At 38.6% G+C, this 26,668-nt stretch overlaps 1 protein-coding gene across 2 annotated transcripts in view; it reads right to left on the reverse strand.

The window, feature by feature from the left end:
* Window positions 1-24,362, reverse strand: part of acox3 (acyl-CoA oxidase 3, pristanoyl) — a 43,504-nt gene extending 19,142 nt beyond the window's left edge. The window contains exons 1-16 of one of the 2 annotated variants that reach the window (XM_033609140.2): window positions 24,217-24,357; window positions 21,902-21,959; window positions 18,436-18,612; window positions 15,975-16,072; window positions 15,721-15,856; window positions 13,937-14,011; window positions 12,919-13,008; window positions 12,644-12,787; window positions 10,212-10,300; window positions 8,951-9,047; window positions 3,543-3,725; window positions 3,252-3,374; window positions 3,039-3,159; window positions 2,837-2,959; window positions 1,393-1,506; window positions 439-554 (exon numbers count right to left, since the gene is read on the reverse strand). In XM_033609140.2, the coding sequence (XP_033465031.2) occupies window positions 439-554; window positions 1,393-1,506; window positions 2,837-2,959; window positions 3,039-3,159; window positions 3,252-3,374; window positions 3,543-3,725; window positions 8,951-9,047; window positions 10,212-10,300; window positions 12,644-12,787; window positions 12,919-13,008; window positions 13,937-14,011; window positions 15,721-15,856; window positions 15,975-16,072; window positions 18,436-18,555 (1,629 nt within the window). In that variant the 5' untranslated portion in view covers window positions 18,556-18,612; window positions 21,902-21,959; window positions 24,217-24,357. Of the gene's footprint in view, window positions 1-438; window positions 555-1,392; window positions 1,507-2,836; window positions 2,960-3,038; window positions 3,160-3,251; window positions 3,375-3,542; window positions 3,726-8,950; window positions 9,048-10,211; window positions 10,301-12,643; window positions 12,788-12,918; window positions 13,009-13,936; window positions 14,012-15,720; window positions 15,857-15,974; window positions 16,073-18,435; window positions 18,613-21,901; window positions 21,960-24,216 lie in introns of both variants that reach the window. The other variant, XM_033609139.2, reaches the window with a different exon arrangement.
* Between the last annotated feature and the right edge of the window lie 2,306 nt (window positions 24,363-26,668).

Raw genomic sequence — 26,668 nt, forward strand, 5'->3', positions numbered from 1 at the left:
GGGTTTTTGTGATTATGTGTCTCTTTGTAGGTGTTCTATGTCTCTCTGTAGTTGTTTCATGTCTTTTGTTGTCATTTTGTGTCTTTTTGTAGTCCTTTTTGTCTATGTAGTTGTTTTGTGTCTCTTTGTAGTTGTTTGTGTCCTTTTTGTTGTTTTGTGTCTCTTTAGAGTTATTTTGTGTCTTTTTTGGTCCTTTGTGTCTCACTGTAATCATTTTTTTTGGTCATTTTATGTCCTTTTTGGTTAATTTGTGACTGTCTACAGATGTGATGTGTCTTTTTGTGGTTTATTTTTGTCTTTCTGTAGTCATTTTGTGTGTTTTTACAGTTGTGCTTTTGTGTGGTTGTTCATTCTTACACTTTGTGCCCCCTGATGTGTGCCCCGTAGTTCTGTGTGTGTGTGTGTGTGTGTGTGTGTGTGTGTGTGTGTGTGTGTCACCTGGCTATTGTTACGGGCCTCAAACTCATCCTTTCCCGCAGCTCTCTGCTGTTCCAGCTTCTTATGGCTCTCTTTCAGCAGGAAACACACCAGCCACTTATAGGCAGCCAGTGGCACTGACATGAAGAAAAAAGAGTATTCTCACTGGGTTAAACTGAGGAATCACTCTATAATCAGTGACATTCTTATATAAGTGACATTTAAGTAACTTCTTAAATGTTTATATAATATAATAATAATGACTTTGGGTAATAATCTCTTTTGAACTCTGGTTTAGGGCTGCACAATTAATTGAATGTAAATTTTGATCATGATTTTGGCTTCTCACAATTAAATGCAATACTGATGTTTAAAATGTGTATTCCACGTAAGTATTTTGACTTATAGAGTGTAGAGATTTGTGTCCGTGCCGCAAAGTTATACATCTAACTTGAGGAAAACACTACAAACTGCAGAGCAAGAAATGCATGAAGGCCAAGAAGAAGACATTACTTTGATGAATCACTGTCCTATCCCAGAGTCAGTGACGCTGTGCAGCACATCACCGAATCCAGCCAGCTCCCAATGCCAGACTGTCATACCCGATGCAGTCGAATTCCATTTGGCCAAAGACAATTACAAGTACTTTTATGTCAGAGCCTTATTTTAATTCTTTTTTTGATGCAAAGATGTGTTAAACAGCAGGAATGTAGGCAGGTTTTGGTACAATTTTAATTATATTTTAGGAGACAAACTGTGAGTAAAAAACAGTTTCACTCTGATGCAAAGATCTGCACATTAGCAGGAATGCAGCACAATGTTTTTTATTATTTATTTAAATGTGAACGTGCAATAACAACATTTTGTCCCTAAAATCAATTAATAATTGTAAAACCTATCATGATCTCAATATTGATCAAAATGATCGTGATTATCACATTGGCCATAATCGTGCAGTCCTAATTCTGACAGTACCTGCTGAGTCCATACACGCCTCCACTGTTGTTGCTGCAAACTTGCTTTTAAGGATCTTGTGGGAATCATCCAGGAAATCTACAGTGTGAAGTGGAGACTCAATCCGCACACCATCTGAAACCAGACAGAGTAACAGCTGAAACATTAACTTCCCTCATGGTGCACAGAAGGAGGGATAACAGTGTATTAGGGCCATTGTGGGTAAAGAAAAACAACAAAACAACAGAGCCTGGGGAGTGATGTAATATTCAGAGAAAAAATCAGAATTTCCTAGATTACCTTCGTAATTTTTTAAGAAAAAATGCTTGGATATATACTTTGAATAACGTGGAAAATTTATGACAAACTAGAACCTTTTTAATATAAAATGTCATCACTTCATTATTCATTATTTGCTTTTTTTGTCATAATTAGCATATAAAGTCTTGAAATATGGCCAAAAACATATTTTGTGAGGTCACACTGACCTTGACCTTTGACAACCAAAAACTAATTGGTTCATTGTTGAATCCAAGTGGACATTTGTGCCAAATTTGAAGAAATTCCCTAAGGTGTTCTTAAGATATCATGTTCACAAGGATGGGATGGATGTCTCCAAAATTTCTGGTTTGCCATTGCTAACAGGAACATTACTCAAAACTGTTACTTTGAGAGGCATATTTGTACTCTGCTGTGGAGCAATTACACTCCAACAAAGGAGGCTAAATACAGTCAGATGGTGCGACACAGCTAATATGATAGCTTCCTTCATTTTGTACTCTTCTGTTCTTTTCTGTCACTCAAAGGGAAACAATATAAAGATGGTTTGCTTTGGTCAACAGCGAGAATTCCTGGGTCACGATTCACCACATTTGATGTGAAAGATTATTACAGATTGGCTTATTGGTAATTCCAGTGTAATCAATTGATTATGCTCTGAAATTCTGCAGTGTAAAATACTTGTGACCGGGCCTTACTGTTACCACCAAAAAATTGCCTTAGGCATCGGCGGGCACATCAGCACTAGCAACTGCAGAACATCATGTCAATTACTAGGGATGGGTCACGATTTTCGAATTTCAAATAGTCGTTTTATTTTTGAAAAATCGATTTTTTAATGCGACTATTACTATTCGCCGTCTTATTCCCCCCTTTATTTGACATGCAATTCAGCTCCTAACCGCACGAGGGCAGTATAGGGTTGCTACAGTCGATAGTCAAGCGCACTTCCGTGTTGTAGTTTCCTGTAAAAATGTCCGTGCGATTATCCGAAAAATTGTTGAATAGTTGCCATGATTTTCGAATAGTGTTTTTGCTTGTGCTGCCCATCCTTATCAATTACAAGTAAGTAATCCGCCTTTTGAAAGAATTTTGGTGTTAACTACAGCTCTACCTCTCACCACCACCACCACCCAGAAGTGACAGTTCAAGCTTGCAATAATCCCTCAGTGTGTAGGTGACTGACCGAGGTGTTTAGCACAGAGCAAGCTCAAAAGGTAGTTGCTGGTCTGCTGCAACAAGACGTTGTTGTCTCCTTCATATGTGCAGTTTGGGTCATTGTCATTACGCAGATCACCCAGCCGGTTCACTGAAAGACAAAGAGGGTAGTTAGGTCTCTGAGTATGTGTGTGTGTGTGTGTGTGTGTGTGTGTGTGTTTGAGACTGACTGGCCAGGTATCCATGTCCACCACAGGCCTCCCTGCACTCCTGGATCCCCCTCTGAGCAGTCCATGAGCCCAGTGGTTTACTGGCGCAGCTTATGGCATGCAACTCTCTGCCCATCTCTGCCTGCAATACACACAAAACACACATATAAGATTATAGTTCATACGAAATGATAACTGGATATAGACACACATATGAACCTCATCTTAACTCACTTGTCTGTCACTCTTATCCCTCATCATCTGTCCAATCTGTAGCTCAACAAAGTTCATGAAGATGGTTTTGGAGAAATGTTCAAGAACGTATGCTGCTGCCAAGTACGGGATCAGACGCCATTGCTGAAACAACAGAAACAAAAATATCTAAAGAATGTGTGTAAACATTTACAGCCACTCTCAAAAACGAGAGAAGCACATAAATTAACTGTTGTGGTTTTAGAAACATTCTGTACCAGGTACAGAAGGTCTGTATTAGGTACATTTCAAATCCCTTCCCTCCGTCCTGACCTGTAACTGGTACTCTAAAACAGGAATCTCCTCTGTGTCTTTGGGTCCAAACTGTCTCCTGGTGGCTGAGAAGCGGATGGTGATAACCAGAGCCAGCTTCAGATTGATCTGAGACATCCTGGTGATGTTCAACCTGCCACCTGAGAGGGCACCCAGAGACTCTCCGAAACGCTTGTTGGGGTCCTGAAAGAAAGACACGATGGAGTGACATGAGAAACAACAGAATGAAAGACAGTAGAAATATTTACACAGCACACAGATGATTCACAGTGGAGTAGAGCCTTGACATGCAAACGTTCTCCTGATTTCATTGTAATCTTGTCAGACTTTAGTGTTAGAAAATAAAAAGGAAGCTGCAAAAAACCTGGGAAAAAAATCTGTCCAGAAAGTCTAACAGTGCCAATATTTTCTTACAAAATGCAAATCCTGTCCAGAACAGCTTCAACAATGCTTCAACAGCTTCTTCCAATCGTCTGATATACCAACAGTGTAAAACAGACTTTAGCAAATCACAATCAAGCATAAAAACATAATGGTATGGTTTAAAGAAGTTCTGCCACTTTCCTTATGCATGTAAACATCCTGATTAAGCCAGTGTGGTCAAACTGACCAGATAACAGTACAAACATATTCAATGGTTCAGTGAGAGCAAGAACAAACTTGCAAACAAAAACAATATTCCTCATATTTTCTACATCACTGATACTTTATAATATTATACTGATACTTAATATTATTAATAATAATAGGCCCTATGTGTCAGATACTTGTTCAGAAATTACTGGACCTGAACAATAAGTGGAATACTTAGTATGAATACACCCACAGGAAAATGTGTTTTTAGCAACAGCAAAAAGTGCTATTCAGCAAGTTGAACTGTATACAATATGACCACATATTAGGACAGAATAAGCTGCAGAAACAGTACAAATAATTTCCAAAATTATTAAAAGTAAGGCTACAAAGAAGTGAAGAAATATTCCAAATGTGCAGCATAGGTAACCGTAGTGATCTACCCTAATTAAAAGTGAGCCAGCTTGGTGATACAAACAAAGTTAAGCCCAGAGATAGCTGCCTGACCCACTTATCTAGCTTCATGGCTTCTAGCTTCCTAGACTGTCCTTGCTATTTACACCTCTCATGGGGTACCAGAGGAATTTTCCAGGCCTGCTTGTCATTACCAGCCATCTTCACCATGTCCATATGGATTTAGCTCCTGAAAGCTCATTAAATCACTGCAGCAGTGAAAAAAAGCCATAATGTGAGGATAGTGTTTGACTGCTAAAGAGTTAGAGGTTGCCTACTGCATTTGTTTATTCCTGTCTGTGCATGAATGCATTATAATGCATGCATTATATATATTTTTGAAGGCTTGTAATTGAAGGAGCATTTTTTATAGGATTTGTTATAAAAATATAGGGTCAGTTCACACAAATGACAGTAGTTTTAAGTGATGGTTTGGTTTTGCACATGTAGGTGTCCATCTCTGAGAGTTTCTGCCTTGGCTGAGGCAGGCAGCTGCAGCTCAGCTGGGAGAGACAGTTGTCTGTGAGCTTTAACTGTCCAATCTTGGCATATTTTAAGGGAACTCTGTCGGCTAAATATATGGCCGATCCTTTCTTTACTGTTCTATGTTTTGTTCACCTCAGTCGCCAAGTGCTTAAGCAGTGTGCATCCACTCAATCAGCGTTTCCCCTGGTTAAAACGACGAGTAGTGGCAGGTCATATCGCTAAATACCATTAATTCTGTGAGTAACATACACAATAAACTTGGCTTCTCCTCTCTGCAAGGCAAGCCAGTGTCTTATGTGGTCATTTATAAGGGAATAAAACCACTCTGTAACACTGGTGTACAATCACGATAGCAAAGCATTTCTGTAGTTCCAACATCTCTGTAGCTACTGCTAAAATAGTTTAAAGTCTTCTCTACTCTAATGGGTAACTTCTTTTTCATTTTAATAATTTTAATTTTAATCATTTAATCATTCATTTCAATCAATGTTGTTGGCCTGAAGTGATTCTTACATTTTCCAGTTGTAAAAATGTGTAGTCTATGGACAGGTAAATAAAATGTTAAAGGATTTCGTCAAATAAAATGTGTGTCATGCTTCTTCAGCTGGGCACCTTTCCTCTAAATTTTGCAAAATCTCAAAAACGGCAGCTAGTCTTGAGTCCCTCTTGCTAGGCCACCCATGGAATCCAAATTTAAAAATGGAAAAATCCTCAGAGGAAAACAGAGCATTTAATAGAGCATGGAAATATTTATTTGCTTTGACTGCAAACCTTAAGTACCAAATAATGATAAAGAATGTACTGCAGAGTAGCCAGCATATGGTAAAACATATTATGAATAGGGGTGGGGGAAATAATTGATTCTTAGATGCATCCCAATGTGGGTGATTTGACATCGATTCACAAATGTCATTGATTATCTCAATGTCTATTAATAATGTGATGTTGACTGGACGAAAGAGGCAAAACTCATTCGCGAAAGCAGTGCAGCACCCAGACAGTCTATAGCAGGTACGCTAGAGTTATTCATCTTTACAGAAGTCAGCAGTTTCAAGCTTGTTTTAATTTAATGTCTAAATAATTTAATAATTATATATTTTTCGTCAAAGATTAGTGTGTGCAACCGCAGATGGATACAGTCTGACTGGTTTAAAAGTAAAGGTATGGAAGTATTTTGGCTATAAGGTTGAATGGAAAAGGGACCTCTACAAGGACCAGATAGTACGCAAGTAAATTCATCTGTTTATCTAATTATGGATTACTATAAATACAGTATGCTATGTTTTAAAAAGTAACAAGTAGTCACATGGTGAAAAAATAAATGATGTATGGAAATCAATAATTCTTAAGCATCGTGATGCATCGCTCATCCTTTTATAATCGAATCATTGCCCTCTGAATTTGAATCAAATTGTGAGATGCCTGGGGATTCCCACCTCGGTGAATGAATGCTCATTCACACCTTTTAGTAATGTTGTGCTAAAGGTGTTAAACATTTTTTGTGACCAAATTTTTTATTGGTTTTTTCTTTTTGTTTTCATCATGGAGGAAACACTACAACTGAAAAATACAGTATTGACAATACATGCCATATCTACATCTGTACTTAAGGGTATCCACAAATACATTAAGCATATAGTGTATTTATGTAAATTAGATGAATAGCAATACAAAAATAAATTGGAGCAATACTCAAAATGTAAATATACCTTTACTTATCCTCCTATAATCCAAACAATAGTTTAACCCCTACTCTTTCTTCTGGTCTTAAACTGAATAAATTGTTCATAAAGATTCAATGTATAATCCAAGTGTACCCCCAATTTAAAAAAAAAAAAAACATATACAACATACAACATTATTCACATGTGCATACACATACATGTATAAGGGATGACATATTCATATCATTTAGGCGTACACCATATAAGACCATAGATAGACATCAGTAATCTCTACACATACTAGTTATTGTGATTTCAATTTTTCCATTATTAGAAGAAGAGCTTCTGTTACTTCAGTTTTAATGTCCCTTATTCTACCTATTGCCACTTCTATGGAAAGATTACAATAAAATGATGACTGCCAGTAACGTATATTTAAATCTTGTGGACGTTTCCATCTCATTACTACTATTTCTTTTGCTGCATTTAATCCACAAAAAAGAGTCTTTCTTTGATGGTTTGATAGAGCAAGCGAAGAATCATCATTCAATAAAATTATATTTGGAAGGAAGGGTATAGTTAATTCCAATATATTTGATAAAGTTCTTGTTACTTGCATCCAGAAGGTGTTAACCACCGGACATTCCCATAGCATATGTATATATGTTCCAATTTTCCTTTGAGAGCATAATGGACATATTGGGCTTGAGGTCAGTTTAAGTAGGGAACGCTTTCTTGGGGATAAATAATACCTATGAATTACTTCATAATTAAGCAACTGATGTTTATAATTACATGAAGTGAGTGGAATGTTATTCCAGACTCTCTTCCAATTTATATTCTGTTCATAGCTTTTAAGATCTATGTTCCACACAGCAACGATACCCAATGGAAAGTTCAGCTGTTGTTGAAATTTTTTATACAAGTAGGACACAAAGCCCCTACCATGTTTATAACCTTTAATTATTTCAACCAATGGGTGAGTAGGTACTGGCTGGGTCCATGGTACCCCATATGTACGCATGGCCGTGCGCAATTGTAAATAAAAAAAGAAGGAAGACCCCGGTAAATTAAAAATGTCTTTCAGATCTTGAAATGACCGTAGGCCATCATTATTATAGATATCTGAGAGAACATGAATACCACTATTTTTCCACTTTGGGAACTGTATGGGTTTTCCACCTATTTGTAAAATATTATTATTAAATATTGGCATGTCTGCATGCCACTTTGTTTCCCAATGGCCTATCTTTACACAATGCTGCCAAGTATGAATCGAATGTCCTATTATTGGTCCAAATTTAGTACTACATTGCTTATATGATAGACCTGAAAAAAGAACATCTTTAAAAGTATATGGTGATATGATATGTTTTTCTAATTGCACCCAGGGCGTCTCTAACTCCTCTTCGAACCACTTTGCCAGTGAACGAAGCATAAAAGATAAATAATACAATTCAAAATTTGGGACATTTAAGCCGCCTGATCTATTATCAGGCTGAAGAACTTTAAATTTAATCCTTGGTTTTTGTCCTTTCCATAAAAACTTTGATACAAGGTTCTGTAATTTATTCCAATAACCTGCTAATGGGGGCATTTGTAACATACTACAGAAAAAGATAATCCGAGGAAGTAAATTCATTTTTACGATAGAAATTCTAGCTGCTAATGATATTGTTAGTTTTGACCACTTACTTAAATCCTCTATAATAGAATTTGAAAGTTTTTTGTAATTTTTCATCACTGTTTTGTCCAAGAAAGAATAAATGTCAAGTCCCAAATATATAAACTTAGACACTACAGGTATTCTTGAAAGAGAATTTGTGTTAATACTCTTCATCGCCGCATTTAAGGGCAGCAAAGAAGACTTTCCCAAATTGATCTTATAACCAGAAATAGAACCAAATTCGTTCAATATATTTAAAACAATTGGAAGAGAAGTTGGTACCTGGTCAAGATATATTATCAAATCATCTGCATATAAAGATGTCTTGTGAATTGTCTTTTACTGTTATTCCCTCCAACTCTTGCGAATTTCGTATTTCGTAAAGGTGTTAAACATTAAACATAACACAGAGTTGGTGATAATTGGCTGTGGGTTCATGACTATGAGTGACACCTTACACATTACTTATTTTATTTGTTGAGTAGTGCATCTTTAATTTGACTCTAATTGGTGCTTGAAATGCCTCCGTAGTGCTTTCTTTGGCCACCATTGGAAATCATACTTACCTTGAATGGTGTAACGTAGTGGCCATCAGGAGTAACATCTCCAGTCTTATTCAGCAGATTCTCCCGAGGGATCCTCACGTTATGAAACAAAGCAAACCTGAAGGGAGAAAGACACAATTGCCATCTTTGGTTAAACAGACACAGGCAACATGTGTGCAACACAAAGGCAGGGCATACTTTGAAACTATACTGATGTGGTGTGCCCGTTTCATAAAAGTACGCTGATACTTCTAATACCAAATCCTCACAAAACAAAACACTGACATGAAACACAACGCCTAATATCTAACTGAACTTTTGAAGATTAGCAAGGGAGAATGACAATAAGAAAATGTTCTTCTCTTCTTATAATCATTTTATCTTAGGGGCCATGACCTTGTACATTTTTGGTGACCTTAAAAGAGGACAGAATTTGATAGGACAGGGCTGGAAACTAACCTTTTTATTTTCAAAGTACCTCAAGCATAACAAAATGTATCGCCTGTTATGTATTATTGTAAAAGCCAACACAAGCATCAACAGACAAAACTCTAAAAACCGTCACTGATTTTCTGTCATCTTTCAATTGCTAAATCCATTTCAGGCACAGCAAAGTAGAAGCTCAAACTGGTCTGACTTGCTCTGTACATGGATTTTGTGCCCACCGAGTATGGAATGCCTGTATGATCATCATATATTGGAGATAACTCCTTTATGATAATCAGTTTTTCTGCTTGTTTTAGTAACAGTCTGAAATGTTTCCTCCGTGTCTGACATCCCTCTGCTATAAACTATGATTATAGCCCCATCTAGTTGTTTTACTGAGGCACTGAAGTACAAACATAACTGCTTTACATGATCAGTGGATAATGTATGGTGTGTTTTTGAATTATAACATTAATATAAGACAGCACTTATCAAATTGGTTTGTAAAACATGAGTGTTCATTTAGAGGCTTGAACTGTTTCCATTTGAGCAAGACCATATCTGATAACATGAGACAATGTCAGCCAAATGACTGAGAGCGGAGGCATTCTGTATTCATGAATGAACTGAAGGTGCTTCATGCAAAAATAAAACATGCAAAATGCAGTGGAAAAGCAAGTTAACAGTAAAATTAGCTGGAGCTAAAGAAATCAGCTACAGAAGTGTGTTTGAACCTAGAGCTGTAAGCTACAGTTAGTAATTTTTAACTTTAAACAACTAAATAACTTTTTGTCATAATTGCTAAACTGTCGCTACATCCATTAAGTGTTATACGTCTTCCTCTGCTGTCACCTACCCATTATCGAGTCCATTCTGGCCCAACTTCTTGCCCATGTCTCCAACCAGCACTCCAGGCAGAGCTAGCAGGGTCTTGGGATCTCTCACCTGCGGCGCAATGGGTCTAGATTTCATTTTGACGGCTTTAAAAGCAGCCTTGTTAACTTACAGAGCTTTCTTTAGGGCCAAGCTCTTTGACTTCACTTGAAGAAAACTATTTAAAGTCTTCTCACTCCCACTATTTTTACACTCCGTAGATAACGTATGCATCAAGATGTTGGCTAACTCATCCTCTCTCTTACACTGTCTCATTTTAGATAACAGGAATAACTGCCTTTTATTTTTGCCTTCAGGAGAGCAATGAATTGTGTCATAAACCTACACTGTGTGTAAAAACGCAAATACTATCACTGACACTCCAACTGCTTTCACCATTACATGCCGCAAAGCCATGGACAGTTTATCTACTTTCAGATCTTAGACCAAGGGTCGGCAGCCTTTACTATTAATAAAACCATTATTAGCCAAAAATATTTAAAAAAAAATCTGTCTGGAGCCGCAAAACATATTTGAATGAAGGCAGTAGCATATTACCTGTAAATTAGCCCATCAACATTACAAATATGTCTTAATAAGCATTGATTAATATAATCCACTACAAGGTGGCTACTCTGCAGTGGGCTAATTATAATTATTCAGTATCTTAACTTTGTAGTAAGCAAATGAATCTGTCCACAGATTATCCTCTATTTTACTCCAGGACTTGTCCTTTTTTGGATTTGGAATCCATATCTAGCCTAGTTGGGGAGACTCCAGGCTAGCCACTGCTACTGAAGTAAAGCAAAATTTAGAGGAAAAGGCACAAAACCATAGACGTATGACACACATTTTAGATGACGAAACATTAAAACATTTTTTAATTTGATGTATAGGCTGCAGATTTTTCAACTGAAGAATGCAATAATAACGTTATTCATTTTAATATAATTTTATGTCAGAGCCACAGAGCCACTGGAGAGGGTCTAAAGAGCTGCATACGGCTCTGGAGCCAAAGGTTGCCTGTACTTTTTAAATGAGACTTCACATGTTTTCAGTTGGTACATTTACATGGCATTAGAGAAAATTGATTTCTGAATAAAACCAGACTTTTAATATACATGTAATATGTTAGTCCGACTGAAATCGTACTAAATCGAATTTCTCACAGTTTGACTAACACGCAGATGATGCAATTGGGTGTCAAGTTACTCCTGCATGTATACAGTCAATGGGACCAAAACTGGCCGAGGCAATCTACTCTCCACAGTTTCCGCACCAGGCTTTGACCAGGAAGTTGAATAGCATTAAATGTGTAACAGAAGAAGAAGCCAGTAACAAAACTGGTGAAATCTACATCCAGAGCTGTACATTTTTGGACAGACGAGAAGACACAGTTCATGCTGTGTCGGGCAAAAGAATGAAATATTTCAAAATAATAATAATAATAATAATAATAATAATACATGGATGGGAGGAAAACACATTGGCAACCTGTTCAAAATAGTGGTGGAACAGCAGACCAGTGCTCCATTGTTTGGTCTATGGCGTAATAGGTCAACCTGAAAAGGTCCATTGACTCACGTCAATGACGCTGCCGTCATATGATGCCGCCAGTGTGTTTTGGCCTTAAGACATACTTAAGTCAATAAATTGATTGCCCTCCCATTCTTGTATACTGGGTCAAGGACAGTAGTCCAGTTGAATGGCCTCGAAGAGCTATAACTGTTGCTCCACTTAATTGTGCATGTAAACATACTGTGTGACTAAGTGACGTTCTGAGATTGCAGGCATATCAGATTTGTTTCTCAAATCAGTTCATTTGAACAGACTGTCCCCGCTGTTATCTGTAAGTGATCAGGTTAGATTGTGTGTTCCATCAGCTCCAACTAATCTGCATGGGTTGCTGTGGTAACGGCATAGGTGCAGTGGTGTAATGTAACAAAGTAATAATACTTGGTTACAGCACCTAGGTATTTTTGGGAGTGTCTGTACTTTACTTGAGTTTTTCACATTTCTGTCAATTTTCACTTTTATGCCACTGTTTTTTTTGTGCATGTAGTTTGCTAGTTGTGCACAAGGCTGGGGTAGTCACTTTGTGCTAATGTTTTCTTTGTTGTATAATGGCCTTGTGAAGCACTTTGTGCCTTGTGACTGAGTACCTTTGCCTGCTAAAAGCGCTACTTAAATAAATTTTTACTTAAACTTACTACATTTCCTAAATAAAATGCACTGTACTCCAGTACATTTTTTATCTATTGGAGTATAAGTATTTTACTCCAGTTTTACTCCAGTATCTATGTATTTCTATGTCTAAGCATTTTCATTAGCTGCTGTGTGACGTCACATCAGTTAACAGGCCCTGATAATGTAAGCAGCAGCAACATGGTCAATGGTCAAAGGTCAGTGTCTTACCGGCACAACGAAGGAATGCAGGCCGTGACATGCCTGGTCAGGCGTGTAGAGCTGAGCGAAAACTATGGCGTGCGTCGCCGTCTTACCCAGGTTGCCCACCCAGAACTTAGCAGCCTCAAAGTCTGGAGAGTTGATCACAAACTCCTGCAGAGCATAAAATTAAAGGTGGACTTTTCCTCATCGTCATGGAGTCACTTAGACCTGATGCAGGATTCTGCTGTGGGTACTTCAGTGCTGTCATATTGCCATTTGACATTCATACAGTGTGTGCTGACCTGAGTGGAGGGGTCATATGTTGCTGTAGTCCTCATGGCTCTGGTGTTGCTGCCATGGCTCAGCTCAGTCAGCGCAAAGCATCCATATGTCTACAAACAGATACATGCAGCTGCTATTTCACGGTTCATGGTGATGGGGATGTACAGTACAGGCCAAAAGTTTGGACACACCTTCTCATTCAATGCGTTTTCTTTATTTTCATGACTATTTACATTGTAGATTCTCACTGAAGGCATCAAAACTATGAATGAACACATGTGGAGTTATGTACTTAACAAAAAAAGGTGAAATAACTGAAAACATGTTTTATATTCTAGTTTCTTCAAAATAGCCACCCACCCACAGTCACCGGACCTGAACCCAATCGAGATGGTTTGGGGTGAGCTGGACCGCAGAGTGAAGGCAAAGGGGCCAACAAGTGCTAAACACCTCTGGGAACTCCTTCAAGACTGTTGGAAAACCATTTCAGGTGACTACCTCTTGAAGCTCATTGAGAGAATGCCAAGAGTGTGCAAAGCAGTAATCAGAGCAAAGGGTGGCTATTTTGAAGAAACTAGAATATAAAACCTGTTTTCAGTTATTTCACCTTTTTTTGTTAAGTACATAACTCCACATGTGTTCATTCATAGTTTTGATGCCTTCAGTGAGAATCTACAATGTAAATAGTCATGAAAATAAAGAAAACGCATTGAATGAGAAGGTGTGTCCAAACTTTTGGCCTGTACTGTATGTGTCATCACACCTTCGTGAGTTTAGATGTGGAAGCAAAAACTCTAATTTACAAATACTATATACCTAATTATATATCTATTTAATTTTGAAGTTTTAAAGAAAATAACTAAATATAGTGAATGTGAGAATCCAAAGAAGACTCTGTTGCTCACTGTGAACGTCACTCAGTACCTGCATCACATAGGGCAGGAGGTTGTGACATCATTGTAGACCCTCCCCATGGCCATTAATAAAGCACTGATACAACTTTAAGGTAGAGTTGTTGGCAGTGTGAGAAACTCTTACCGTCATGTTTTCAGTGTTTTCAACAAATTTACTGTGTCTCTGTGAACCTGTCCTGGCAACAGTCACTCCAAACATCTGAAACAAAAGATGTTTTAGCATCTATTACTGTAATGAAACAATGACTAAAATGGAAGAAAAGTCAGATTAAAAATGGAGGGACAACTTAACTATTCATAGATTTAAGAGTGTGCAGCCATACTATCAGCTTGGTGACACTGTACTTTAAGGGCTCCTTTATACTCCCTTTACATTCGAAAATAGACACATCCGTTTCAAACACTGTTTCAAACGTCACCGCCCTCATACTGCCATGTGTCCTTAATCTTGACATAGATACAGCCAATAGATGGCACCTGAGGGCAGACTCAAAAGTTACACCCACCAACAAACAGGCTGACGGTATAGGAGGTCTTAATACTGTACCTTTAAACAGAGGCAGCATTGTAAATGGCAGTGGAGTGTGAGACCATTAAATACAACTCAACATGAGGATGGAGAATTCTTTTAACTATATTACCAATTTGTTCCATTCCGCCATTTTTTTTAATGTCTTTCTTGTGTCTCACTTGAACTACACTACACTGCCTCTATGATCTCCGGTGGTACTGCTCCATTTCGTCCGTATCCATAAGCTTTCATAAAACGTGCACAAATAGGCACAAAATTAATGTAGAGTATGGACAGAAGGCTACATCCATGTTTGTGTTTAACACTGAGCATAAATGAGACAAAAGTGGTATTTTGAGCGAATTGCTGGCAATTTTTCTTAGTTTAGCATGTTGCTAGGCTTTGCCGATTAGCGCTAAGTACAAAGTACAATTGAAATGCAATTGAAATTACAATTCAAATGCTATCCATTGAGAGGTGGAGACATTTTAAGTTTGTGATGTAAATGTTTTGCCTTTTATTTTATTTTCTATTGGCTTTGCTGACAAACAGCTAGCCATGTTACCATGTGGACACATGCCCACTGCCTCCATTGGTTTCTTGACCGCTTTACACTGCATGCCACTCAGATCAGGAGGGAGCTAACCTTAGCTAGCTAGCAGCTCTGCTAACTCAGTGATTATAGCTGTTAATGCTGTCCCAGTGATTAAACACATTGATATATTCTGTGCTTAACCACAGAACCCTTTAAGCATTGTTTAAAATGTTAGCACCACTAGCCGTGTTGTCACTGTCAACAGTGGTAACATAGTTAACAATGCTAAAGGGGTTTTTTTACGGCTCAAATTTGAGCCACTTAAGCCCCGATTTCACCAAGTAGACCAGCACATCTCAGTTCAGTTTGGTATGCATTTTTTTTTCACTGTGGATGGTTCCTAACTGTCCCCATTTTTGGTCACCCCTCTGTTGGGGTACCTAGCACACAGATCCAGTACTAAAAGGTGGAGCTAGACACACTGCAGTCCGTTGACTGGTCAATAGAGGACGGTTACTGTTGCTCTGCGCTGAGCTGTGGCTCGTTTTGAGGCTTTTGTAACCACTGCTTATACCATGGCAAGTCTTACATATATCAGTAAACTATGAATATAAAATGAAGTAATGTTTTCCTGCAGCAGCTGTAGAGTTAGAAAAAAATAACTTAATACACTGGGCCATCTGTAAAGCTACAGTATACTGCTAGCATGGCTAAAAGTGACTTGGTTAAGTAGCTGTAATGGTGATTTGGGTCATTTTCAATGTAAGATTATCAATGAACTTAACTTTTAACTTTTAACTTTTTGATATTCTCATTATGTTCAATATTTTTTTTTCACATTTTGCCACCAATGGACACTCACCCCTTTGTTGAGAAAGAACTTGCTAGCCAAACTCCAGTCATACATGCCCAGACAATCACTGAGAGTCACAGACTTCCAGGGGTCGGCCATCACCTCCTCTTCTGTCAGGAAGTTGTAGCGGAAGAGTTGCTTCACCCTGTGGATTTTCATCTGAAGATTTATTTTCCTCTATGTACATTATAAAAATATGGATTAGATATAACAGACAATGTTACTGGTGGTAAAAACCTAATAACTTCCTGTTGTGTTGATACCTGAGGAACGTCAGCTCTCTCATTTTTTCGATTGGGACATCTTCACCGGGCTGCCGTGCAAATAGAGGGTCATTCTCAAGTGTCTTCAACACATGTTGCTGCAGCACAGAAGAAGACAAAATGAACAGGACATGTAGAGCAACATTTAGATGATTAGACTAATTTTCCCTTTTCACCAAAAGTTCAAGTGCTAATAATTGATATAAATAATAAATGATCTGTATTACATCATGTATTTTTGTTACCTTTGCATCCTTATGTAGTTTGACTCCAAAGAAGAGGTAAGGGAAAAAAATCAATACAGCATAGTACCGTCATATTTTGCGTGGTGATAGTTTATCGATACACTGACTCCAAGTATCGATCTTTTATTATAAACATGATTCATTTTTTCAATCATACATTTCGATACAACTTTTGGTACTAGAATAATGGAATCAATGCCTTTTTCGGTTTGTTTCTTGGTGAGGTCAACAGAGGTCTCAGTCAGCAACATTTTGCAGGAAGTTCATCTAAACAAAAATGAAGGCACCACAGAAAAAATCAGAAATGCACTGTCGGCATTTAAATCAAACGTCTGGACTTATTTGGGATTTTTTAACATGGAAGGAAAGGAGGACTTGGGTATGACACGTGATTTCCAAGCAGTGTCATGAGAATAAAATACTCTAGGAATATTGCACATATGAGGGCTCACCTCACACTTCACCATGCAGAGATAGTGTTAGCTGTTGACAGCCAAGCTAATGCTAAACCCACTCCGCTGAAAAATTAACCAACACTGGACACACTTAGCTTCACAAAACTACCATCAAATTCTGACAGAGCTAAGAAAATAACACAGTCCATCACCTACTTCATGTGAAAAGATCTGCGTCCATTAGGTATTGCTGAAAACAAAGGATTTTGTTACATGCTAAAAACACTGGAACCCAAGTATGTGACTCCGTGCAAAATGCAGCACAAGAATGAGGGATTGTGGTTGTAACAGTCTACAACTTTGAACTAATTGAATATTCAAGGCCATGTGCTTGTCGCTGCCCTGCTGCACTGTCAATACAACAATGGGGCTTTGATATACTACAACCCAGATTCCAAAAAAGTTGGGACATTGTGTAAAATGAAAATAAAAACAGAATGCAATGATTCATATATCCTTTTTGACTTATATTCAAATGAATACAGTCCAAAGACAAGATATTCAATGTTCAAACTGATAATCTTTATTGTTTTTTGTAAAATATACACTTATTCTGAATTCAATGCCTGCAACATGTTCCAAAATAGTTGAGACAGGGGCAACAAAAGACTGGGGAAGTTGTTGAATGCTCAAAAAAAAAAAAAAAAAACGTTGGACCATTCACAGGTTAACAGGTTAATTGGTAACAAATTATAGTATCATTAATAGGTATGAAAGACGCATCTTAAAAAGGCGCAGGTACGAGCAAGGATGGTCACTTTATGAAAAACAGTGGGGGCAAACTGTCCAACAGTTTGAGAACAACCTTTCTCAATGACCAATTGCAAAGAATTTAGGGATTTCACCATCAATAATCTATAATATCATCAAATGATTCTGAGAATCCAGAGAATTCTCTGCATTTAAAGAACAAGATTGAATACCAACCCTGAATGGCTGTGACCTTTGACCCCTCAGAGGGCACTATATTAAAAACTGACTTGATTGTATAAAGGACAGTACGACATGGACTCAGGAACACTTTGGAAAGTGCTGCAGACTCCTTTGGGCCCGACCTCATCTGACACAAAGTGAAAAAGTGTGCTGTGGTCTGATGAGTCCACATTTCAAATTGTTTTCGGAAATCATGGACGTTCACGACATTGTGACATGAGAGGATCATCCAGGACTATCCAGATTGTTACTAATGGGAAAGAATTTCACTTTCAAAACTTCAACAATTAATATCCTAGCGGTCCTATAACTGAGTGTAGTTAGAACAAAAGATGATGTAACACAGTGGTAAACATGCCTCTGTCACAACTTTTTTGGAACATCTTGCAGACATCAAAGTCAGAATCAATGCATATTTATAAAAATAAATAATGTTTGAGCATTAAATATCTTGTCTTTGGACTGTATTCAATTGAACAGAAGTTAAAAAAGGATTTGCACATCATTGCATTCTGGGTTTAGTTACATTTTACACAGCGTCCCAACTTTTTTTGGAATTGGGGTTATATGTAAAACCAGTGGCAGGAGTGCATTGGTTACAGCGCATGCAAAGTAGCAGCAACCTCCCGGGTTTGATGCCAGTTTTGCTTGTTACATGTCATACCCCTCTCATACAGTACTCTTTCGTCCCCATATCTAGTCTGACTCTACACTGTCATCTTGCAGAAATGCTTAAAAGAGTGGCATTTACTACGTTTAACTATTCTACTTATTAAACATTTCCAAATTTAGTCCTGACTTCAGAGAACATTTGTTGGTGATAGCTACCTTGAATTCCAGAATTTCCTCTCCTTCTAAGAAGTAGAGCATGTCCTTCCAGTTGAAAGAGGCTTTTTTCCTGTAGATATCCAGCGGGCCACTGGGAAAGTCAGCCAATCCATGATCCATCTTCTCTTGTTCAGACTGAAGGGGTTCAACGTGCAGAGATATAAGGCACTTTGCTCTCTGTGGAAACAAACATAATAAGAAGGAATAAAAGGAAATATCACAAATTTATATTAGGGATGTCCCGATCTGAGTGTCGGCACCGATCACGTTATTTTTACAAAATCAGAATCAGTAATAAAAGATCAGAAGAATCAAAACAACAAAAATGGCCAGGTTTTACAAACCTTATGGGACAACTTCGATGCATTCTTTTTTTTTTCTTTCTTAATGCTTTGCAAAGTATCGGATCGGACTCGATATCAGACTCGGTTTCAAAATATAGGACTCGGTATCAGATGCAAAAAAAATGTGATCGGGACATCCCTAATTTATATGCAACACTTTTGTTTTTGCTTCCATTTTTCACAGGTCTAAGTTAAAAATCTGGGGCTGTTTTTTTTATGCACACAAAAAACTTCACAGATTTCTTAAAATCCGTGTTAGTGAGCACTTCTCCTTTTGCAAGATAATCCATATTACCTGAGCTTTGCAAGACTGTCACTCAGTGTAACTCTTCCAATTCATGCATCGACCCTGTACCTACAGCATTTTTTAGTGAGTGTTCAACAGTGTTTCAAGTCAAGTCCTGAAGATTATAAATACATGACTTAAAATAGGTGGCAAGAGGGATCCTGGTTCTGACCCCAGGGTGGAAAAGATAATTGTTTCAAACTACAACGGATTGAGGCCTATTTGATACTTTTCTACTCATATTATAGTTTTGTGGCCTGTGCTGCAAAACTTTAAACCTCTGAAGCTCCAGTGCTATGTGTAAAAAGTTAACAAAGTTCGTTAAATATCCCTGCTATTTATTTTATATAATTTTTCATTTACATGTTGAACAGCTGTATATTTTGAAACAGAAAAAATCCCTATCTTTGCATTTTGATTATAGTCTACTGAACATGTGGCCCATTTCATAGAAAATACTGTAATATGTATGTGTATCACCATCCAGCCTGAAAATACCTAGATATGATTTTTTATTCATATCGCCCAGCCCTAATTGGAATATGTGAAAATATGTGAACACACTAATTCGACAGCATTAACAATTATTGTTATAGTTTGACATAATACACCCACCCACCACTTTATTAGGTACACCTGTTCAACAGCTCGTTAAAGCAAATAGCTTATCAGCCACTCATGCAGCAGCAACTCAATGCATTTGGGCACGTAGACATGGTTGAGACGACCTACTGAAGTTCAAACCAAGCATCAGAATGGGAAGGAAAGGTGATTTAAGTGACTTTAAACATGGCATTGTTGTTGGTGCCAGACGGACTGGTCTGAGTATTTGAGAAACTGCTGATCTACTGGGATTTTCACACACAACCATCTCTAGGGTTTACAGGGGATGGTCCGAAAAAGAGAAAATATCCAGTGAGCGGCAGTTCTCTGGGTGAAAATGCCTTGTTGATGCCAGAGGTCAGAGGAGAATGGCCAGACTGGTTCAAGATGAAAAAGACAAAAGACAACAGTAACTCAAATAACCACTTGTTACAACCAATGTCTGCAGAAGACCATCTCTGAACAAACAAAGTGTCGAACCTTTAAGCAGATGGCTCCAGCAGCAGAAGACCACACCACGTGCCACTCCTGTCAGCTAACAACAGGAAGCTGAGGCTACAATTCACACAGGCTCACGAAAATTGGATGATAGAATTTTGGAAAACGTTGCCTGGTCTGATGAGTCTGGATTTCTGCTGCAACATTCAGATGGTGGGGTCAGAATTTTGCGTAAACAACATGAAAGCATGGATCCATCCTGCCTTGTATCAACAGTTCAGGGTGCTGGTGGTGGTGCAATGGTGTGGGGGATATTTTTCTTGGCACACTTGGGATCCCTCAGTACCAACTGAGCTCTGTTTAAACACCACAGCCTACCTGAGTATTGTTGCTGACCGTGTCCTTTATGACCACGGTGTAACCTTCTTCTGATAGCTACTTCCACCAGTATAACGCACCATGTCACAAAGCTCAAATCATCTCAGACTGATTTCTTGAACATGACAATGAGTTCACTGTGCTCCAATGGCCTCCACAGTCACCACATCTTAATCCAATAGAGCACCTTTGGGATGTAGTGGAACGGGAGATTTGCATCATGGATGTGCAGCCAACAAATCTGCAGCAACTGCATGATGCTATCATGTCAATATGGACGAAAATCTCTGAGGAATGTTTCCAGCACCTTGTTGATTCTATGCCACCAAGAATTAAGGCAGCTCTGTTGGCAAAATGGGTCCAACCCGGTTGTAGCAAGGTGTAATAAAGTAGTGGATAAGTGTATATGAGTTCTTTCACTGGTTTATATTTCTTCCACTGAAAACTTGAAAGCATGGCATCCACCCAAGTGGACATATGAAAAACTCCTTAAAAGTTGCATGATTAAAAAAAATGAAATTTTTAAACATGCTTAAAGAGGAATATGAACACTTAGCTGAGGTAAAGGTAAAGGTAAAGTTCCACTGATTGTCACACACCTGAATGTGTGAAATTTGTTCTCCGCATTTGACCCATCCCCTGAGGGAGCGGTGAGCAGCAGCGGTGCCGCGCTCGGCAATCATGTGGTGATCTAACCCCCCAATTCCAACCCATTCATGCATCAAATGGTTAAGGCCTTTATTATGTTAACTGATATGTGCATATATGGTGAATATACCTACATGAATCTGTGTTAAGTCAAATTATTTCACAGGAATCCTGGGGCATGGAATGTTCCAGGTAGAGACTGTATCTAACACTGAGTTGTAATGTACTATAGATAGCTTTAGTTTTATGTGCGCACATTTTATAATAGTTGACATTTAACTGCCTGACATTATCAAACTCTTCAGCAAAGTTACCTTAAGTCCTGGTTATCTATCTAAACTTATACAACTGTTATCTTTACTGAGCAGAGTTCAAGGTTAAAGCCCTCTCTGGAACATCAAGGTAGGTATGCTACAGACTTCAGTACATGCACAAACAGCTAGGGTGACCATATTTTGATTTCCAAAAAAGAGGACACTCGGCCAGCCACGACATAGCCTACTTAAATGATACTCGCAGTTTACTCAAAGATGCCTTATAATTTTAATATATTTAAAATTTATATGTATGGATAGAAAATTCAGTTATATTACAAAATAATATCTCTCAAAGACAGAAATTCAGATAGGCCCCAATAGGGGACACATACACACAGTGTAAAAATAAATAAAATCCTATTGTCTGTCCTGTTTATTGCTTGGGCACTGTTATTTATGTGACAACACCTGAACACAACACACACAGACACACATTGGCTGTTTGTTTCTACCTCTCTCCTCGCTGGAAGTCTCGGACCTCCAGCCGCCCGCCTCCGCCTTGATCAGACGCTGAAAATAAAATAAAAGAGGGAGACAGGTGTCTCCTATTTATCTTATTTTGTTTTATTTCTCCCTCTCCTCTGGCTAGAAGCGTCGGACCTCCCGCCTCCCGCTCCCGTCTCAAACACGGAGGTCTCCCTCTCCGCAGCTGAGCACCCACGGCGCACGCCCGGTGTTATGTCCCTACTGGTTTCCAATTTAACTGGTTTCCTTACCGAACAGTTGCAGATGTGCTGCGCCTCCGTCAGCAGATTTGTCACAAATTCACAAACATACACAACATATTACTGGCGATCTTAAAGTCGCAGCCCACATCTACCACAGCGAATATGCTTCTGTAAGTGAGCACTACGTACCAGCGACATTAAAAAAAAGAAAGGAAAGAAAATATGATATGCACAAATTTGCATCAAGCTGGACTCGATTTCACGTCAACAAAAGACAATATAACACAAACCGCATGTCTACCTATGTGCGCCACTGAAACTCACAGAGTGCACAGCTTTCCTCAGGTATTAGTAAATTACGTCAGCATCCAGGTAACATTTTGATTTGGGCTGACCTGAGACAACTGGTTACCCTCGGCTTGCCTTGAAAATACCCACACATATTTATCAATGTTTCTTGTTCTTTTTCTACAAACATATTCAGTGCCACATTACAGTCTGCACAACACTGCACACTATGACAAAGCCTGTCATGTTTAAAAAGTGACGATCTAACTCGCTCACTGCGTACCTGCAGAGACAGAGATAACAGCATGACGTCACCTCCCTCGGACCATGGCGACATTTCTTTTAGTGTGCGTCCATAATTGTGAGTTTGTTCTTAGAGCTCATATGTCTCCATCAGAGCTAGCTGCCAGGTTGTCATAGAGTGTAATACTATTATTATTGTGTCATGGTAGTTAACGCTTGTACAATTCCGTTTGCTTTTTTAAAATTTCGGCCGACTTTTTTTTTTAACTCGGTCACGGAAGTCATTTAAAATGCAGCGAAGCATAATACTTAAATTAAAACATAAGCTACCGATGTAACACTCAAATTAGATTTTAAAAAGTGCAAGTACACAAAAAACTACTCAATTACAGTGACGTGAGTAAATGTAAGTCCTTGCTTCACCTCTGTAATGATCCAGTGGCTATAAGTGCTTGGTTTTTATTTACATATTATTAAGCGTATATTGAGAGCATTTTCCGAGTTAGATCGTCACTTTTTAAACATGACAGGCTTTGTCATAGTGTGCAGTGTTGTACAGACTGTAATGTGGCACTGAATATGTTTGTAGACTCGTGGAAAAAGAACAAGAAACATTGATAAATATGTGTGGGTATTTTCAAGGCAAGCCGAGGGTAACCAGTTGTCTCAGGTCAGCCCAAATCAAAATGTTACCTGGATGCTGACGTAATTTACTAATACCTGAGGAAAGCTGTGCACTCTGTGAGTCTCAGTGGCTCACACAGGTAGACGTGCGATTTGTGTTATATTGTCTTTTGCTGACGTGAAATCGAGTCCAGCTTGATGCAAATTTGTGTATATCATATTTTCTTTCCTTTCTTTTTTTAATGTCGCTGGTACGTAGTGCTCACTTACAGAAGCATATTCGCTGTGGTAGATGTGGGCTGCGACTTTAAGATCGCCAGTAATATGTTGTGTATGTTTGTGAATTTGTGACAAATCTGCTGACGGAGGCGCAGCACATCTGCAGCTGTTCGGTAAGGAAACCAGTTAAATTGGAAACCAGTAGGGACATAACACCGGCCTGTTAAATAGCCTGTAACCGCTGTGTGACACAAACTCAGTGCTTTGGTCATTAAATAATGTCGGGCTCGGATCGGGTTCGGACAGAAATATGCTGCCCGTGCCGCACTCTAACACACACACACACAAACACACGGAAAACCGGACATTACCATCAGTTTATAAACCCCCCCCCCCGGATGCCCTGGACGCCCCGGACGGGACGTGAAAAGTGGACATGTCCGGGCAAAAGAGGACGTTTGGTCAGCCTACAGACAGCAGTATGTTACACAGGAAGATGGCCAGATCCAAGTGGCTGTATTAAACTTTGCTTTGTCCCACTGTCACCGACTGTCAGTCACACACCGAGGGGCTAAATGTTCAGTGTTAACCTTCCCTCGGAAGAGTCTTTTCTTTCACTATTAACGTTACTTTGTTGATTTGACTGTACTCAAAGCACTACGGTTTCTATTTAACAGCAGCACTATTTGTAACAGTTAAAATGCAGTAACTGTGCCATGTTTTACCTTATATCTCTATGACAACTGTCCTCGTTAATGTCGCTGTCTCTCCTCTTCGACAAATGTCAGACTGACCTGTACAGCTGAGTTTCTGTACAGTCATCTGCCAGAGATAACACTGGATTACAAACTCCAGCAGGTCGGTTCTTTTCTTCCGCGACTGTCAACAATATAGTTTCCTGTCTGGACCCTTCAAAGTAAGAGCACCATATTTACAAGTTAATTGATTGCAAAGCCTAAGGGCTAAACTCTAGAGTAACAAATTATGACTGCTATATGATTTTCATTATATCAACTAATAATACGTGCTATAATGTAACAGGCATGAAAATGAATACAAAACTACCGTGCCGTACGTTAAAAAAAATGTATCTGCTTTTATTCTGAAGGTATGAGCTGATAGCGCTTCCCTGTCAGCAGTATTGAAGGGGAACACCACGTAAATTAATAACTGCAATGTTATTTCCATCATTTCCATGGCCAAATAAAGTTCAATCATTATTTGTGAACATAAGCCACTCTCTGTCAAAGCCAGAGTCCACTGAAGTCGCAAAGTTGTGATGTCATAGGGTGTAAAGTCTGGAACTGCTTCATAGACCAGTGGTTCCCAACTGGTGGGTCCAAAAGTAGGTCGCGGGTCCATTCTGAATGGACCACAAGTGACTCACAAATGTAAGTTTGTCCAAAAAACCCACTTAATTTTTATCTACAATGAATTTCCACCACAGTTTTTATTTCGAAAAGCTGTTTCTTGAGTGTATAACGGATAGCTGTTTGACAGAGACAACAAACTATCTCCACCACGTGGTCAAATATAAGTATGACGATAGATATATTAAACTGTGTGGACCTTGAACCAGAGATATTGGATGAAGGGAGATACCCAACTGTAGGCTTATCCAATGTTAAGAAAAGAAAACGGTTACTCTTCCTGTCTCCTAAGTGGGCGTGGTTAGCTCTCCCTCCAATCAGAGCCTGTTCTCCCTCAACCCCCCCCTGTGGATGTCTGTGTATGCGGATCGAGAAGCAGGTGGAATGAAAATACATTCTTCCTATTATTGCAGCCTATTGCTGCACAAAGCTTGGGCATTTTTTATTTATTACTAGCGGTAAATAACTGTTTGTAAACTAACTGTGATTTTACCGCCTGTTAATCAAGATCACGAGATCTCGCGAGAACTTGTTTTCTGAGACGGACAGGGCTCAAACAAAGTTAACTTTCTCTTGATCTGTGCGGAATAAAAAATGCAGCTTTAGTGTCAGAATGTTGGTAAGATGTGTGCCTTGTGGAAAATGAACCCAATATTTACTTTAGTGACTACTGGGCGAAAGAATTGACCATAAATTGTGATCACGTTCATTTTCCTCATTGACAACAATGCATTCAGAGCTGCCGCAAGTCTCCTACGGGGGCGTGGCGCTGACGTCACTGAATCAGGAAGTGAACTGAGTTTGGTATCTCGCTTCATCCAGTATCTCTGCTTGAACTAATGACTGAAGAGCATTCAGAACCACTGACATAGACAGTGAATCGGAAACTGATTTTGTGGGCGCACAGAATGTATGTTTTCTTTTTTATATCCAAATGAGCTTTATTCTATTTTAGTGTTCTCAGTTGTGAAACAGAAAATGTACCCATATACTTAGAACATACTCCTGGGTGTTCTCACTGTCATCTAGAGCATCAGCAGTGGGCGGCAGTGGGCCCTCCAACAATGTGTTGGGCACAGAATAGTACCTTAACGTTGATTGCCACCTTGAAAATATGCCTGTGTTCAAAGAGGAACTCTTAATTAAGAACAATTGAGAACATTGCCGCAATATATACCCTCCAAAGGCAAACTCAACTCTGGTATGTTTTTTGTTGTTGTTGTTGTTTTTGTTTTTTTCTTTTTTTAAAATAGTCAGTTGCATCTATAGTAAAATTATGTGCTTATCCTGCATATACTATAAATATCAATTAAAATTATTAAATTAAATGTATAATTTTTTGTCATATACAGATATGGAGTTATGATTGCCAGGTAATATGTATGTTGATATTGTCCAGTGTACAGTCATGTGACGAGATAATGTGTGACACTATAGCGTGTACTAGGGCCCGTCACTATAACGTGCATTGGGGCCTATTGTAACTATCTTGCACCACTGTCATAATACAAATTTTAATATCAGTGCAATGCTAAAAACCAGGCATCATGAGTTGCATGAATGTTAATAGGTATTGAAGTATATGAGTGTAGAAGTCCTGAGACAGTGCAGCATGTGTTTCTAAAGTGGAGCAAATATGAGGAATACTTTTTTGCAAGAGACAGTCAGAGTAAGGGGTATTGTGTTTTTCTGTTTAATCTATCCCTGGCCAAAATTAGAACCACCACCCGATTACAAAAGCAGTTACTCAGTTCCAGGAAGGTCTATATTAGAACTGAAGGAATATGAAGTTGACATCAGGCTGTGT

The sequence above is a fragment of the Epinephelus lanceolatus genome, chromosome 22 (assembly GCF_041903045.1).
Source record: "Epinephelus lanceolatus isolate andai-2023 chromosome 22, ASM4190304v1, whole genome shotgun sequence".
NCBI lineage: Eukaryota > Metazoa > Chordata > Actinopteri > Perciformes > Serranidae > Epinephelus > Epinephelus lanceolatus.